The sequence below is a fragment of the Nannospalax galili genome, unplaced genomic scaffold (assembly GCF_000622305.1).
Source record: "Nannospalax galili isolate Female #2095 unplaced genomic scaffold, S.galili_v1.0 scaffold155, whole genome shotgun sequence".
NCBI classification, from domain to species: Eukaryota; Metazoa; Chordata; class Mammalia; order Rodentia; family Spalacidae; genus Nannospalax; species Nannospalax galili.
The window spans coordinates 1963832-1982512 of NW_008339923.1; the positions used below are offsets into that span (position 1 = coordinate 1963832).

The 18681-nt window shown below is 41.1% G+C and overlaps 1 protein-coding gene across 10 annotated transcripts in view; it reads right to left on the minus strand.

Moving 5' to 3' along the window:
- The window catches only part of Dlgap1 (DLG associated protein 1), a 1065856-nt gene that overhangs the window by 299896 nt on the left and 747279 nt on the right, over window positions 1–18681 (minus strand). For all 10 annotated transcript variants that reach the window (XM_029564283.1, XM_029564284.1, XM_008834624.3 and 7 more), the window contains one exon: window positions 16388–16602. In XM_029564283.1, coding sequence (XP_029420143.1) covers window positions 16388–16602 — 215 coding nt within the window. The remainder of the gene's footprint in view (window positions 1–16387; window positions 16603–18681) is intronic.

The following is an 18681-nucleotide window of genomic DNA, read 5'->3' on the forward strand; positions in this document are numbered from 1 at the left end:
CTCTCCTTCCCTCCTCCTCTTATTTCCTCTCTGTTCCTCCTCGTTCTTCTTTCTCTTTTTGAGTACTAATTGTACAAATTTTATTTTCTGATATAAAAAGTAGCTTGTAGTGCAGTTAACAGGTAAAATAAGTATGGTAAGAGGATTTTCTTATGGGGCTAAGCTGGACACACTAAATAAATATATTTTCTCCATTGTGTTCACCTGTTTTCTTATGGTTTCATGGCTTGTCAAGTACAAATTACCCCAGTAAAACAGAAATCTTTTTTCACATGCCATGCCAAACAAAACCCACAACACAACTCATAACCTTTCTGTGGTCGCTCATTAGCATCTAGAAGGGCTGCAAGGCACTGCCATGGGACTAGCAGAATTAAAGGATTTGGTCAGCCACAGGGAGGTGTCCCCTGACAGTCAAAGGGTTCACAGGAGCCAGGAATCATCAGCTCTCACTGGGCTTTTGCCAAGTGGTGCCAGGTTTCCCCCGCAACCCCAGGCAAATATCACTGACACTACCTGCAACAGCACACCTCTCTCTCTGTCCTCTGCTCTAATGCAGAGGACAGAGAAAGAAAAATTAATTTGTGATGAAGACGGGAAGGGCACTAAAACTCCAGACATGAGGTTGTTCTGAAAATCTTTCATAGTGAAAATCTGAAGGAAACAGTCTCTTATTCAAAATTATGTCCCTTACCCATTTTGCACTGGCATTTAATATTATGGAAAATGTACTGGCTCTGGGGCCACACCCCGGTTCTGCTCATGACCTTTAAAATATCCCAAAGATCCAGTTGGTAAATCTTGGTACCCCATATGGTACTCCTGGGAAGTAGAATCTTTAAGGGGGGAGGTGTGCCCTTCAAGGGGAGAGTGGGATCCCAGCCTTTTCCTCATCTCTCTTTTTTCCAAGTTTCCTTTACCATGAGCTCCCACTGTGAGATGCCTTGCCACAAGCTTTAAAACATCAGGGCCAATCAACCATGGACAAGAACCCGAGAAACTGTGAGCCAAAACCAAACTTTTCTTCTTCATAAGAATATTATCTCAGGTTTTTCTTTCAGGGATAACAGAAAGCTGACTAACAAAATCGGCCATTGTGGAACAGATTCTTCTGAGTAGATGAGAGTTATTTAACAATCAAGTGAGCAGCAAACGATAAACTTTCACAACTGTAGGATGCATCCAACCATGACACACTCTCACAGCTACTGCATATGAAAAGTGTTGTCTTGTAACTACAACATTCTTGGCAGGAAGGATTTAGGTTGTATGTTCTCTTAAGAAGCCAGAAAAAGAGGGGTCATGCATTGATGAGTGACAGCTCCTCCAAGAGATCCTAGGAGGACACAGAACTGTTATCATCTGAGCCAGATTTATAAATATGCTGCCGATCGTCACCACTGCCTAGCCAGGAAGCTAAGCACTGAAATCAACACAAGATAAGGCCTGCTGAGTCCTTACCATGTGGCCAAAGTACATCCCTACAACAGGAGCAATGGTGACTTAGAAATTCAGGTGCTGTACTGAGTTGGCCAATAGTTTCTCCTCCCTGGACTGTATCAACACCTTTCTTACAGACAAAAAAATGAATGTCAAGTGCTATGAACTGCATTGTGTTCCCTCCACATGTTGAAGTCCTCATGTCTAAAGAGATGGATTTTAGAGATGAAGCCTTTAGGCATTAAGTTTGGATGGGGTCTTAAGGGCAGGACCTTCATAATGGAATTAGTGTGCTTATAACAAGAGAGCTTGCTCAGTCTCTCTTTCAACTCTCCCACCCCCATCACTCTTGTTAGAAGAGATTAGTCAATAGAAAGTCTCTCATCAGCATCTGACCATAATGGTACCCTGATCTCAGACTTCCTGCCTTCAGAACTAGGGAACAATACATTTCTACTGTTTAAACCACCTAATCTGAAGTGTCTCCTTATGGCAAGCTAAGCAGGCTGTCAAGAGAAGATAGAAGCATAAAAACACATGAACTGTAACAGAAGAAAGGCTCCTATCATCAAGGCTGGTGAACATAAGCAGCATCTTCTTAGTGTTTTCAGTGGGGGATCAATAGGTCATTCCATTCCCTAAAACACAAGTTTACCCAAATTCATCAAGTGAGATGAGTGCACTGTTAGCCCCACTTCCATAAGTACTGAGGTCCTAGAAATAGCAAAGATCCTAGGTTAGAATGAGAAAAACATCTGACTTCATCTGACTGGTAATAAGTCAGTTCATTGTAACTTGCCAGTGGGATTCTTCCAACAGAGGACAGGAGAGAGGGAGAGATGGCCAAAAGGCAGGGACTGGAAAGCAGCCATATAGAGCTGCAGTCAGACGGGGAGCCTGGGGAGAAACAGACCACTTCACGCTGAGCTGCTTAAACTTCTGGGGCTTTCCTGAGAAATGCCTTTCTTTTGGGGCTGAGAAAAGGCCAAAGGGGAGCTTCAGAGTGGAGGAAAATCAGTCTAGAAGAGTCTCAAGAGTTGAATGGAGCAGAATGGGATGCCTGTGCATGGAGAGCGATTCATAGGGCCATGGGTTCTCCCTGACTGCCTGTCATATCCAGAGTCGGGGAGGGATGAGAATCAGTTCTTTGTAAATATGTCTGTCTCTAGGGTTTCCACTTGTCCCTTTTCATCTAAGAGTATTTGTTTGCTTTGATATTTATTTTTAATTATGTAGATGTGGGTGTCTGTGTATGGGTTTGTGGATATGAGCGTAGTGCCTGAGGAAGTCAGAAGAGGGTATCAGATCCCCTGGAGTTGGAGAGACAGGTAGTTGTGAGCCACCTAACATAGGTGCTGGGAACCAAACTCTGGTTCTTTGCAAGAGCAGTATGTATTGAGTCTTATTTGCAGCCCCCAAGATTGGTTGCTTAAAAGTATTTGTATCTGGTGCGTAGAAGACACGATACATCTGAACGGGAAAAGCATTTTGGATTAGCAGCCCAGGCTTTGTTAGCAAATTTAATTGTCACAGGATTTATTTAACGATAGGTAATTAGACCCATTCCACAGATGAAGAAAACCGTGTGGGAAGTAAAGACCCTCACAGAAGGTGCCAGAGAGGTAAGGCCCCCCTTTGTGCCAGTGCTGCCTCTCCTCAGCACCACCTGAGCCCGAGGTCCCCAGGGCCGTGGGCACTACTGTGAAGGGTGAGGAAGACAGAGGAGGTGTCAAGGTCTTCTGCCTTCTTCGTGATTTTCCTCTCCTTCCAGAACTATTCTGCCACTAACAATATTGAGGGCGACCAGTGAACCCAAACAGTAGTAACTCTTAGTATATCATTCAAACTGCAGTGCTTTCTCTCTGACTTGTAGGAGAGCTAAACCTATTGTTGATATGTGTAAATTATCATTTAAATTATAATGCAGGTACCTTCAGGGATTATAGAATATGCATGAGGGCCAAGACAGAGGAAGCGTGCCAAGCTACTTCTACAACACCCAGCTTAGCTACTTAGAGGGTTGGTGGTTGCTATGGGCAACTGCTTAAATAAACCCAGGAAAGGTGAGGGGAAGGCGGGTGAAGAACATAGGGATTTAATGAATTTACCTTACTTTAGAAAAATGAAACAAAACAGCTAACATGTTTTCCCCCAAGGATCTCCACTTAGAAGAAAATAAAAATACTATTATCTATCAGGATAGGTGGTCAAATGTATCTCCTCCTCACTGGTGTGGATTTGAAAATGAGTTTTAAAAGCACAGAGTGGTTAATGTGGGCATGGAAGATGACCTCTCCTAGATTCTAAAAGGATTAGAATCTTATAACTAACTCCCTCCTCCTTACAGAACTAGAAAGAACAGGGATTCCCCAGATGAGCTGAAGGAAATATGGTAATATTCAAAGTGGATGACAATACTTGGCATGGCTGTACAGATATTTTTAACACATTAATGTGTACCTGCCAGACTGAGCCCCCAGGCTCCAGGTGGGCTGGCAGTGCTAAGCAGGGTTGAGAAGGAACAGCCAGATTTTCAGTGAGACACAGATTCCAAGGCACAGGAAAGCTGAAGAGTCTAAGTACAGACACAGCTGAAGAATGCCTGGCAGAGGCTAGAAGGCCATTCACTCAAGGGCTTCAGGTTGATGTCTCTGTGGGAGGCTCATGTCCAAAGTACTCTAGGCATGCAGGGATGATGGTAAGGGGGTAGCTAACATATGTTCAGCATCTGCTTGGGGATGACCCTATGCCAAGGGCTTCACAAACGTTACTTGTTTTCTACTCGAGGGAGAGAGAAAGTATAACACAAATGTGCATAAGAAGGCTCAAACTATCTTCAGAAATGTTCACACGTGTTTTAGAAGTTCTTAGAAAGAAGAAATAGTGCCCATTGGGAAGAGAATGATTTAAAAGAAAGGGAACAGTCTTCTAGTCTTTCCCCTACGAGATTGCTATACTAGGAATCCAGAGGATTAACATATCCCAATTCTTAGCACATACATGGTCATTATAATGGTGATGATGAGTTGACATACAGATAGCATCTCATTGTGCAAGTGCATCACACACTTACCTTCCGGAACCTTCACAATCACTCTGTGGTAGCAAAAGTAATTATCCCCGTATCACTGATGAGGAAGTTGAGACACAGAATGGTGAACTAAATTTCCATGGCACTGCACCTATAAGTGATAGAGCCTTGTGCTGTAAAGCACTGTCCTCTGGGCACCACCTTTGTTAGTTCCTCCTTGCAAAAGATCATACCTGGGCTTGTTCACTGCTGATGTTCCCTCATAGAAAGAGGAGTTGGGATGGTCATGGGACCCTTAGCTGAGCATCCAGACCCTTCTTTCAACCAGCTGTATATAATTCTGCCCTAATTGCACATAAGGTTAGGAGTATATAGGTGGGGAAGGACAGAGGGAGAGGGCTCCATCTACTTAGCCATGGGGAAGCCATCTTCCATGCTGGGGGCAGACCATCCTGTTTGGTTGCTTTAAGGTCACCCATGCTCCTGCCTGTAATCTTTCACCCATTGCTCTGTAAGTAAGTGCAATAAACTCACTGGTTCCCCAGAGTGGACTTTGGTGGAAACATATCTCACTTTATCATTGGGACCTTAAGAAGAGGGGGAAATGTTGTTTACATCTCCCCCAGGGAAGGAATATTAGCAGCACTGTGCTTCTGCACAGAAACAATCTAGCCTTGGAGTCTGAGCTGTATCCTCTGGTGTCTTGTGAGTGGGAATGACAGTGTAGAGGAGTGGGGAGGAACAGCATGAAGGAAAGCCTTCAGGTATTATGACCACTGTTCACTTAGCACCTCTGTTTTCTGGGCACATGGCAGTACAACACTTCTCTGCCTTTTTGAAATTGGGTGAGCTCATGTTGATGTCTTAAGCAATGAAATGTGAGCACCTATCACATCTCACTACAGGAAAAAGTGCTTAGTTTGCCATGTTCCCGTTCTGTTACTTGGCAATTGTGGGAGTCAGTACTGAGGTGGAGCCTCTGCCTTCCTGAGGATGGGAATGACTGCAAGGAACTGAGCCTCCTAACCACTCATGATTCTGTGAGCCATAAGGAAACTGAGGGGTTTGGGAGTTGTTTATCAGCAGAGGAAAGTTGACCTATCCTAGCTGAGGCATACATTGGTACCAGACATGAGGTGCTCCTGTAAGTGCTTTCAAGATTTAGTATTCATCAGCAAATAATTGTCATTCGAGACTGGAGAAAGAGTTGGTCCACATCCTCCAATAAGTGAGTCATTTTGTAAACTGCTTTCTGCAACTTGGAAGAGAGATGATATAACAAATGGACTCATAACAGCGTTAATAGCATATGCTGGTTGCTGTTGGCAACATTTGACAAGCTATTTCATGGTAGGAAGGAAATGAATTCAGAGAAAAAAGGCTAGTTTTCGAGGAGGAGATGAAGAGAATAAACAGACTCTAGACATTTGTGAGCTTGCAGCACTGGAAGAAGGAGCTGGTTTTAAGTTAACTTGTGAAAGGTAAAACCCAAGAAGGGGTTTTAATGATGAAGGAATGTGAAAATCACCTCTTCTGGCAAAGTTCCATTCAAGGAATGCCCACCTCTCCCAGTTCTTTAAACATCTGAGTAGATTCAGAGAATTTAGAATGAAGATGCAATTAAGCAAATCCCTTTGATGACACAAAATTATTCAGAGGCGAACAGTTAATAAGTTTAGTTTTCTTATTTCAGCCCATGAACTGAGAGTCTTTAAATTGAGGCATGTGGCTAGGAATGCAAACAAACTGAGCCCAAATAGTAATCGCTTCTACAAGAATTCTATAATTGGTCCATGGAGCTCACTGGAGTTGAGAGATAAGAAGCTCATCTCACTCTTATAAAGCTATACTGCCAAAGGAATCACAAGATGAGATTAAAAGACCTGTCTCTGGAGGAGTTCTGAAATGCCACTTGGGCTTCTAAGAAACACATGATCCCTGGTGTGGACTATGGATATAAGGAGAATAACAGCAGTGTCCTTCCAGAGAGGAAGCTCAGAGACATGGAGAACAGTGAACAAGAAGTTGCTCCCAGAGAGCAGGATGGCAGCCTACTCAAGAAATACTGCCTTCCCCTAGAATGAGAACCTGCAGCATCCTACTCAGGGTGTGTGTGTGTGTGTGTGTGTGTGTGTGTAAATTGTAGCTCGATGATGTCTACTGTCGTTGCCTTCTTCCTCCTTCCTAATGGGAGTGTTTATTGAGGAGTTTCATTCTTATTTTATATTTATGTATTGGATATATGGGAGGCAGACAATTTGTGCTTTGAGTCTGTATATCCATACCTGAGCTCTGGATCATTCTCTGTGGCACACACTTTTATACATCAACTATAGACTATGAAGTTTAAGGTTGATATTTTGCCAGGATAGGATAGGGTTTCTAGATTTTTTTCCCTTTGATGGTGAACATGAGTGCATTTTTCTTATGAGAGGGAGGGAGGGAGGGAGGAAGGGAGAGGGAGAGGGGGAAAGAGAGAGAGAGAGAGAGAGAGAGAGAGAGAGAGAGAGATATTGATTTACTGTCCAAAAGGATGGATTTAGATAGTCATTACAGCTGTTTGACAGATACTGTTTTGTGTTTGTGTCCCAGCACATGGTCAGGTTGCCTGCCCTCTGAAGCCAGGCCTGGTTGTGTCACTAGCTTTTGCCAGTGGAACGGGAGGGGGAGGTAATCTGTTTCACTGTGTTCTTTCTCTGTTTTGGTAAGTTTGAAAGTATTTTTGCTACTGGGTACCCATACCTGGTCTCTGGGCAACCACAGTGAACAGAGTTCCCTAATGACCCAGTTGGACAAATATTGTGAGCAAGAAATAATATTTTATTGTTGGAAGTCTTTGATTTTGAGGTTGTTTTAAAACACCCATCTTAATCTAGCCTATCATGTTGAACACCTGGTCTGAAGTCTGAAAAATAGAATCCCAGACTAATAAAGATCTCTCTGTGATTGGAGCATAGCAATTGTAGAGGGACAGCAGGGAAGATCTCAAAGGAAAGTAGACATCTGCTGGGAAGCTTAAAGATCTCAGAGGAGAGTAGACATTTACTAGGAAGCTTTGGAATGCTCTGTTGAGGACTTTGTGCATCATAGGCAAAACAGGATTTAGGTACAAGTTTTCAGTAGCCTGCTAGAAAGTCTTTGGAAAGAGCTGGAGCAGAGAGAGGCTTGTGGCACCAAGACAAATCAGTTCATTGGAATCATTCAAGTGAGAAATGATGAAGACATAAAGCTCAAAGAGGTTAGAAGTAAAACCCACAATGTTTCATGACTGTTTTGGACAATGGTAATTCTACTGGCAGAAAGGAAATAGTCAAGGGAAGATATGTATTTATGGAGTTGAAATCTCATCTTCTTACAAGCTCATCTTGGAAATATAGGATTAATGTTTATGAGACTATGATGCTGACCCTGTGCTAAAGTCTTAGACTCCCCACGCTGGGAAAAAATCTGATGTTAATTTATCATACTTAAAGACTCCAAGCAGAATTATCAAAGTTCTCAGAGAATTCAGAATATATAAAGGGATGCTTAGGAGCTTTCTCTGAAAGTTTGCAAATTAGTTGTTCTTCCTTGTAGGTAACCTGAACTCTATGGGCTGCAGCTCAGACTTCCTCCTGTTTGCTATGTGGGGACACTGATGGTCCTGCTCGCTCATATTCATCCTCTGTAAAGATACATTCATGCAGGCTTTCTTCCAAAAAGGATTAGGAGTAGCTTCTCACATGACTGCTTGGGATTCCCATTGAAGCTTTTCATTCCTGCATGATGCTCTGCTGTTTAGGTACAGGGTGAACATTCTTTAATGATATAAGCTGAAAGCAAAGTTAATAAAACTTCAACTATGCTGATAAAATAGTATCCTATAATAAAAAACCAAATCTCAAGACAACAGACTGCCTCCTCCACCCCAATTAGAAGTCCCTTCCCCAAGTCAAATAAAGTAGATTTTTCCTACCAGAAAAACTCAGAAAAAACCCACTGCTATAATTTGATGAGCTTTCTTGACAACTCAAGTTCATGTGTTGGCAACAATCTACAGATCACAAGTTATGGTATCTGGAGATGGGGTCTTTGGGAGGTAATAGATTAGGTGAGGTTGTGAAGATGAGGCATCCATGGTGGTATTAGTGGCTTGATCAGAAAAGGAAGACAGACCCAAGCCATTGGGTCTGCTCCATCTCTCCCTGTGATGTCCTCTACCATAGCATGATGCAGCAGAAAACCATCTCCAGATGCTGCCCCATGCATCTGGCCTTCCCAGCCCCTGCAACATTGAGCCAATACTTGTAATTTTTTAATATTTATTTTTTCAGTGTATATTTTCTATTGAATTTTTGTGGATTTCATACATCTTAATCATATTTACTTATATCTGTACCCCCATAGCCAGCCCACAGGATTTCACACATTCTGTCTTAAATACCTGTAATTTTTATAGATTACTCAGTCTGTGGAGCTCAGTTACAGCAACAGTAAATGGACTATGGCAGCTGTCAGCACTGACACCTTTGGATTCTGAATTTTAAGCTCCTTTACTCTGTGTTGTGCCTGTCTTCTAGATGTGTGTGTGTGTGTGTGTGTGTGTGTGTATAAAATCTGAAAACCAGAAAACTATGTAATGTATTGAAATCAAGGTATAAATGACTCACATGGTGCTTAAATGTTAAGGGTACTGAATAAATGTTTATGGCATGAATAAATGAATGATTGCATGAATAAAAGTTTTGATTATAATCAGGGCATTCTCTTTACCTGGCTGTCTATACCTTAACAGGAGAAACAGATACTAAATTGAAGAAATGCCTATCAGTACATAGGGAAGATATGAGGATTTTAAGGCTCTTTGCAAACAGAAATCTTCCTTTCTCACAGGATTTTAGGCAGCTCTACCTAGGGGGAACAGAAATTGTTTACTTCTAGAACCTTAACCTGCTTAATCTTTCCCTGCTCACATTTCTCTGCTGTACCCTGGCTTTGTTTACATAGCTCTGTGCTGTCAGTTGTGAAGGATGCAAATGCAGTCTGCTATCCTATAAAGGGCCAGGTGTGCACTGTAAGGCACAGGTATAGATCTAGGATGTGCTGTGGCATTTGGCCCTCAGAGCTGAAGCCAGGCTTCTATGAGGTTATCTCTTCTGCCCACATCTTCTGTCAGCCAATACCGCCTGCATCTCTGGTCCTGTGGCTACTTGGCCCTTCCCTCCTTCTGGGATGGAGAAATGTCTCAGCAGTTAAGAGTGCTTGCTTCTTTTCTGGAGGATCTGAGCTTGGTCCCTAGCACCCATGCTTGGTGGCTTACAACTGCCTAAAACTTCAGATTCCAGTGATCTGACATCACCTTCTGGCTACCACAGGCACCTACACTCAAATGTACATACACCCAATCCCCGAACACACATAATTAAGAAAAAAATCTTTAAAAAATGTAGAGTCAAGTACAGCAGCATATGCCTTCAATCCCAGCACATGGGAAGCAGAGGCAGGCAGATCGCTGTGGGTTTGAGGTCTACAGGCCAGTCAGGGCTACATAATGAGATCCTGTCTCAAAAAAACCAACCAACCAAACAAAAAAGATGCAAATATATTTCTTATTTATTTATTTATTTATTTATTTATTTATTGATTGATTGATTGATTGATTGATTGATTTTTTGAGATACGCTCTCTCGGTAGCCCCAGCTGGCCTGGAACTCACTATATAGAGATTCACCTGCCTCTGCCTCCAAGTACTGAGATTAAAGGCCTGTGCTACCACATCCGGCTCTGTTTCTTGTTTTTTAATCTCTCTATTCCAGCTTTCCATAAAGTACCTGGATTTCTTTTCCTGCTTTCACCTCCCTTAAACACACATATACACACAGGCGTATACACACATACACACACACACACACACACACACACACACACTTCCCTCTTTTCTGTGACCAAGGCCATTTCAAGACAGTTCAATCTATGTAAGCTTCTTTCTGAAACAGGCTTTTCAAAAGAGTAATTACATAGTAAGGGAGCAGGACAGGATGCAGGGCATACTATTCACATAGACTTACACCATTCAAAGGTGAGCTTTCATATCCCAGTGAAGGAACAGTTTTCTGAACCTTGGCCTGGTGCTCAGGAACTGTAATTACAGGAAATGTTTTGTGTTCCTTGCTTCCTAGTTTTAAAGGGGTTAAAAGACATTTAGATCTTTGTCTGTGAACAAGTGATAATTTAAGAGCAGGAATGATGTTCCTGTTTTAACATTTTTTCCATTTATTATTTTGGAAAGTGAGAAGAGCTGGAAGGATTGGGGAAAAGAGGGTTTGGTCACTGAACTAAACTCTCAACGTTTTAGTGTCTTTCGTGTTATTCTGTCCTCCCTTTGACTGCATGGAGTGTTTGCTATTTTATGTCACAGTTATACTATGGAGAAGATAGAAGAGGAATGGTAAAGGAAAACACAGAGGGACAAAGACATTTCACATACTTAGGACAAGACGGATGATGTCTAGTGCTGTGTCCTTACAAATGGCTTACATCTTTGGGAAAAAATAGCAATGCTCCCATCTCCAATACCCCTCCTCTTTTTCTGGAAAGAGAAAGAACATGAAGAACAGTCGGTTTGTAGGAGGGGCATGTGGAATGTGAGGAACAGGCAGAGGACACTGTGTCTAGAGAGAAAAAAAGAAATTTATACAAAGATAAACAAGAGACTCCAGTGAGAGGTTATTGCTTTCATGCTCCTGATGTAGAACTGATTCATTTTAAATCTCCAGAATTAAAGTTGAAGGAGAACACCTCTCTGCCTCTTCTGAAAGCATTTCCTTTACCAATACTATTTCCTTCTGTCTTTAAACTGAGAATAACTAGTTTTTTTTTTGTGTGTGTGTTTAATCTTTTCATCTTTCTCATTAGTACCAAGAGGTTCCTCAGGAACCTTTCATGTAGATAAGCTATAGCATCTGTAAACATCAGGGATCACTGAGCCCTAGGCAAGGGAGTCCAGTGCTCATTCATCAATGCTGGGATTTGCTAATGCTGTCTGCCTTAGGCCTGGCTCTGGGAGAGTCATGGTTGGAGCCACGATTTGTGCTAAAAGCCTGAGCATTATTTTGTTGAGCCGTTAGCCAAAAGCAAAGAGCTGTTTAGTGTTTCACCAGCTATGATCCATCATCTCTGTTGCCAGCTTGACTTGATTTGGAATCACCGAGGAGGTACCTCTGGGTGGGTCTGTGGGGATGTTGTCAGAGGGGTTTAGCAGAGGAGGGAAGACCTACCCTGAATGTGAGCAGTCATCTCACAGAATGGGGTCCCAGACTAAACAAAAAGGGAAAAGGAGGCCAGCTGAGCAGGGACATTAGTATCTCTCTGCTTCCTGGACTTCCCAGACTTGAGGAATTCTAGCCGCTTGCTGTCATTGTCTTGAGCTCTGGGCACCTCTCCACTATGATGGACTGTGTACCCTCTCCAACTAACTGTAGACCACAGTAAACTGTTCCTCTCATAAGTTGCTTTATGTCACCTATTTGGTCACAACATGAGAAAAGTAACTAATAGAGAAACTTATCTCTTTAAAAAGTGAGGATTTGGGAAAAAATGAAGATGAAGCAGATTAGCCATCCTGAAAATGAAAGCCTGCCTGCCTTCAAGACATTTAAGATTGGAGATGAACTTCCTTCAAGGCATTTTTTTAGACACTTTATCAAAATTGCTAAGAGCTATGACTGGCCTCATCACAAAGCCCAGGGCCCTTCTTACCAATTTTAGAGGAGTTTCAAAACCTATCATATTAATGACTGCCTCTTCTAGGGGGAATTTTCTTCCCTAGTGCCTGGCTGAAGGGATAAAAGTATGAAGAAATGTTGAGGCATTATTTTCTTTGCATACTGGATATTTGAGCTTAACTTTAGAATATTTTAAGTGACAACTCGCTTAATAACATTTTAAAAAAGATTCCTTCTACAGTATATTGAGTAAAATAAATTCAAGATTTGGCCATGATTTTAACTAATCATGGCAGCAGTTAGTAGTCTAACTTTGAACATAAACTGTATCTTGGGGCTGGAAAGATGGTTCAGTGATTAAGAGCACTGGCTGCTCTTACAGAGGACACTGGTTTGGTCCCAGTACCAACATGGTGGCTAACAATTGTTTTTCATTTCAGTTCCAGGGGATCTGGTGCCCTCTTTTGGCCTTAGTGGGCATTGCATGTGTGTGGTGTACTTACATACACACAGACAAAACACTCATGTAACAAAGAAAAACCAAATACTATAGCATAACCAAATAAAAGATGGACACACTCTCTCAGAGCCAAACTGTGGGGATATGTTTTGAAGGAATTCTGGCTAAAACTTCTCCTCTAGTTGCCTGAATGTTTATCACTGAATATTAAGAAGCATTTTCAGAAATGAGCACAATAATATTCTAGGGAATAGGCCACTGCAGATTCACTGTTCGCTAATCCCTAAAGAAGGAAGGTTAGCAATGACGCACAGGGTAAGAGTAGAGTGGGGAGAAGGAGAGAGGGGAGGAGAGTAAGGGAGATGATGGCTTTCAGAGGAGCTTTGTAAATGGAGATGGACTTCATTGCCAAGTCTTCTGATTCCAGAGTGTTCACTTGCCCTTAGGCTTTGCATATTTGAAGACCCAATCACTAATATTAAGTAGCTGATGAATTCCACACCCATAAACAAATTCTTAAGATGCCTCTGAAAACAGAAAAAGAAAAATAATGTAGGGAAGTGTAGGAGTGCTTTCTCTCCAACATTTCTGAGAGAAGAAGGGCGTGGACAGTCTCAAACAAGATGTTGTCCCAATCCCATTTGACTAATTTTAGTTATCTTGGTTCATGGCTATGATTCATCCTTAAAGCTGTGAATTGTTGAGGAGGAAGGAGGAAAAAATTGACTTAAATGTCAAAGAAGCAGGAACATAAATATAGTTTTCTTTTTTGGGAACTAGAATTCCAGGATATGGGTATCTTTTTTCTGCACAAGGGACTAAAAGTGTCAAACATCTAGAAAAATAATGACTCCAGTCAAAACATGGAACAAGATAGAGCTGATTATGAGTCATGACATGTCTGAATTTTTGCCTTTTTCTCCTAAAATCCTATTGAACTAGAAATCATTAAATAATCATATGTGAGTAAGTATGATAGAAGAGTGATATGTAGACTGCAATGATAATGGAAGTGACTGGTGATAAGTAGACTGACGAATGATTCTGGCAAATTCCACAGTCACACAGAGAAGAAAAGCATGCCTGAATGGTGGTCAGATGCTCTCTGGTTTGCTGAGGAATAGATCAACAGAGATAGTTTGATGAAACTGTCCTGAGGAATGGAAAATGTTTTGTAATTTGTAAGTAAATTGGTTTCCATTTTGGGTTTCCACCAGTTTGGAGGAAAGAAATAGCACTCAGTAATTTACATTTAGTTCAATCATTTCATTGAGGTAGCCGATCCTCTACTGGGCAGGTCTGACCTGCAGCTCATGGGCTACATCTGCCCCAGGATAGCCATGAATACAGTCTAACACAAAAATCATAAATGTAGTTAAAACATTATGATTTTGGTTGTTTTTTAATAACTCAATCACATACTCGTGTGAACTCTGTAGATGACAATGCTGTGTCACATTGTCAGACACACTGTCAGTAGTCGCTATCTCCTTGCTTCTTTCTGCTCTTAAAACCTCTAGAGAATATTCATTGTAGAGATCTTTAATGTCTTTGGTCAAGTTTATTCCTAGATATTTTATTTTAAAAGAATATGGCTGCCAACATAAGGCCAAGGGAATTAGTGAAGGACAATATTATGTAGAAGAAGGATAATTATTATGTAGGAGAAAGAATTTCAAGGGCTGTGTCCCCAGAGCTTTGAGCAGAATGGCCCCAGTGCACCACTGGGAATGCTGATTTTGGCATCTGTTGCTGTCCTGAGCTTTCCTCAGAACACCCTTCCTCATCATCCTCACAGCCCTGCCTGTTTCTCTTCTCATATCAATGTATTGCTGCTGTGAGAAGCAGCAGTCACTGTATCCCATCACCTAAGACCCAAGGTGCCAATCAACTAATCCGGCACACTCTGGTGATGACTTAACAGAATCCTCAAGAGGTGGGAGGATGCTGGAGACGGCTGAATCTCACTGCTTGGTTTCAGATGAGGAAAATAACTTGAAGGTTTACGTGACTTCATGCTCTTTGAATGCCTTTGTCTTTTAGAAGGCACCAATTAATACTATGGCTGTATTGCTGGCTCATAGAGACATATTTTAAGGTCTGCAGGTGATATTTTCCATCAGAGGCTTTGGGTACCCTCATTTCACAATATCTTGGTTCAACATCTTTTATACAAAACCAGTTTTTTAGTTTGGGTATATTTAATTTTCTGAGCCTCTGCTAGGAGTGTCAAAGTCCAATGAAATTTCTTTCTATGATCAACTTTATTATAGGTGGAATCACGTTCCCCCAATAGATACACTGCTAGTAACTGTGAATGTGACCTTGTAGCATAGTGTTTTGGAACAAGGTCTTGTAGATTTAGTCAAGTTGACATGAGGCTATTAGGGAGGTCATAAGAAGCCAGTGACACGACAGCACCATGTGATATCAGCCAAGGAATTTGAAGTATTGCTGGTCACAACCAGGATCTGTGACGGAACAAGGAAGGACAGCCCTAGCCATGTAATGCATGGCTCTGCTGTTACTTTGGTTCAACTGCTAGCTTCTTGTACTAGGGCACAACATATTTCCATGTTTGTTTGCAGCCACTAAGTTTGTGATAGTTTGTAATGATAGGCCCAAGAAAGTCACACTTAAAAGCAAGAGAGAGGGCATCTGGAATAGGAAGGAAAGGAAGAACTGATTCTTCTTGTGGACTGGCTCACTAACATATTAATGTTAATTTTTGATTAAAAAGATTCAGAGTAATTCCATATGGATCCATGAAAAAGATTCATGAGTACATTTTCCTGTCCGGGTTTTAAAAATATAGTGTACTTTGCTATTTAAATAAATTCCTGTTATAGAATAGTTAGCTATTGTTCAATGTTCTTGATTAACAATCTGATTTTTTTTAACCCAATTGCTTTGGCCTTTTCTGTTTTATTTATTTTGTTTCTTAATATTTCATTTTGTAACCTAATATGAATGTATACATATTAGTCACGTGTATTTCATTAAAATATGGAATCAAGGCTTTTAGACGACCTACAGTATATTTTTAGGTTCAACTGGATCTGCATTCCAAAGATCTGATTTATTCTCTATAAGTAATATAAAATTTAAATTAGATCTGTTTAAAAAATGTTTCAGTTATTTCCTTTGCAAAGCTGTTCTTTTTCTCCAAACAGCACAAATGGAAATAGGACTACTTACACACGCAATTTTCAAAACAAAAACTACTTTAAGGTCTGACAAGTTGTAATATGTATAGAGTCCAAATTTAAACACACATGCCAAGAACTATCATGTATCACACAATTTTCAAGCAAAACCACCACATTCTATAAAGTTCTTTGACATAATCATCTCTATTATATCACATAATTTTCTGAAAGCCCAAGAACTCTTTTAAGGAGGAGTTCCCTTGTGTATTTAGTGACTGAAAAATATGTCCCAAACTGGGGAACATGGGTCTGCTCCTTGACCAGAAATCTTATTCTTTTCAGAAGCTATTCTGGGTTGCTTCTTAGGGGTTAAGAGTTCAGCTTCTGGTCAATGCACCGTACACCCAGAATCCACCATCTTTGGTGACATTGGTATATGCAAGTCAAATTCAGTGTCAAAAACAATAGACCATTCAGTGCATCACACCATTCCATCTGAAGGAAGTTTTCGGCTCCACTAACTCTTGTCATCAAACAGTCTGATTGATCCTCAGTGGGAACACCAGGGGTTGACCAAAGAAAGTAACATGAAAGGATCACTTACTTGAGTGTGGTGAGCTCTGTGAGGGATGGCTGCGTAGCCTTGAGATAGCTTTCTCTTCGTGCAGCAACTTTGGGAGAAGGCTTGGGACTTGTGTCTGAGTCCCCACTGTCTTCATCCCCCATGGCCTTGATGTAACTGCCACTTCGCATCCTTCGGCATGGAATCTCATCATCTTTACCTCGAGGTGTGTACCCTGACCATTCATCTTGAGGAACCTAGTCAGATACAAAACAGATAGTTCACTCTCTTTTTATAAACTCATACTTTAAAATTTTTTCTTGTACTTTTTTATGACCCTGAATTATATAAGAGATAAATGATCTAAGCCTTTAGTCATTGACTTTTCAATACAAAGTTTTATAGTAATCATTTTGAAAATAATTTTAATATATCCATGCCACAGTCTTAAAAAAGCACCAGCACGAGGAAACCCGAAAACCACTGGTTCACTTACACTTCTCAACGTTCTCACACTAATAAGAGTTGATCGAGGCATTATAATGCCAGGGAAAGGAAAGCAGTTTTGAGTTTTCCAGTGACTTATTCACCATCATCATTTGGGACTCAGGGATGCTTCCTGATTTTCCTTGTGCCCTGACTTCCCACCTGTACCTGCCCATGTCCACTCTCTCTTCCTTACCTGGTCTCTCTTGTTGCACGGACTTTCCAATCACCTGTTCTTCCTCTTAATTCATATTTGGACCCAGTACATTTGCTAAAAGCACCTTTATGAAGCTTTCCAGTGATGTTTTCATAGAGTAAATTGTCTTTTCTCAGTTTTTGTATTTGCTAGTCCCTACATATACATGTGCATACATTCACATATATGGGACTTCTTAAGTGTCTCCCTTTGGCATTTGACTTACCTGGGATAGCCACCAGTCATTTCTTTCCTCATGTTTTGCTGGGTCCTATTCTATGCTCCTAACTGTGAGACCACACAAGAGACTATTGTCAGTGCATTGGTTCCCCTCCCCAGCCCAAACCCCCATTCCTGTCAAACTGAGTAGGGCATTACACATTCTGCGTTTTACAGGGTTGTTATATTGCATTATCTTCAATTCCTTTTGTACTTTCTATTTCAGCATGGACCCAAACTAATTCATTATTCTTCTATTGGGTTTGAGAAATGCATAATGACCACTGGTTTTAGCCTTCAGGAAGAAAAAAGGGCTCACAATGCATGGAGCCCTGCATGGCACTTAATCAAAAGAGACAAATCAGGGGGAAGGCTGCTTCTTACCCTCATCAGGCTTATAACAAAGATGAGAAGATAAAGTAAATAAAAATGGGAACAGATGTCTACCAGTTGAAGATGTCATGCCATAAATAGAATATGTACTAAAGAGACACAAACCAGGCATATATAATAGAACTGTGAGGGAGTCCAGGAGGGCTCCTTTGTGCTGGCCAGCTTTGAAATCAGAAGATAAAATGATATTTAATATGTATATACTTCTTTAAAGCTAGGGTTTCATAGTCCAGCCTAGAAGTCACCATGTAGCTCAGGTTGGTCTGGAACTCTTAATCCTCTTGCCTTAGCCTCCTGAGTGCTGGAATTAAAGCCATACCCAGAGGTAGTTAATATTTTGATACTATTTCCTGGTTATTCATGAAAATAATGCACTATCTCATCAATAACTTTTAACTATGCCAAGCAAGTTGCTTATAGTAGCTGATTCCATCAGGAAAACAACTCTGTGCTTTTATTTTCTTTCTGTGTTTCTTAGATGGAAAGCAGGAGCCCAGGGAGTTGAAGGACATACAGATAGTCAGGGGAAGCCGTGGGACTCAAAGTGCTCTGGATTAACATCCAAAGTCAGAGTGCAATGAACTTTGAGGAATAATATGTGAATTTAAAATGTAAAGTCTTAAGAAAATTGTCCGTGATAACTCACAGATGTGGATTTCCAAAATACTATTTATTATACAAGGTGAGGCTAGGTATTCCATTACAGGAAGCACTAATCCTTTCTCCTTAAATTGTGAACCTTTCTGTATAATTTGAAAGGTTTTTTATCTAGAGTCATCAGACTGAAAAGATACGGCCATTCAGGGACTTGTCAACAGCGGTTTGTTGGTTCTTATTCGGAAAGGTACTTAACAGAGCTTGAGCTTCACCGTGCAGCATGTTTACCTACTGTCACACATTCTTTTAAAAATAGAATTTGTTTATTCTTTGAGAATTTCTTATGCTTATGCAATGTATTTTGATCATATCCACTCTGTACCTTCCAGCTCCTTCCAGAACTCTCACCACCATCTCCGCCTTCCAACTTCTCCTCCTCCTCCTC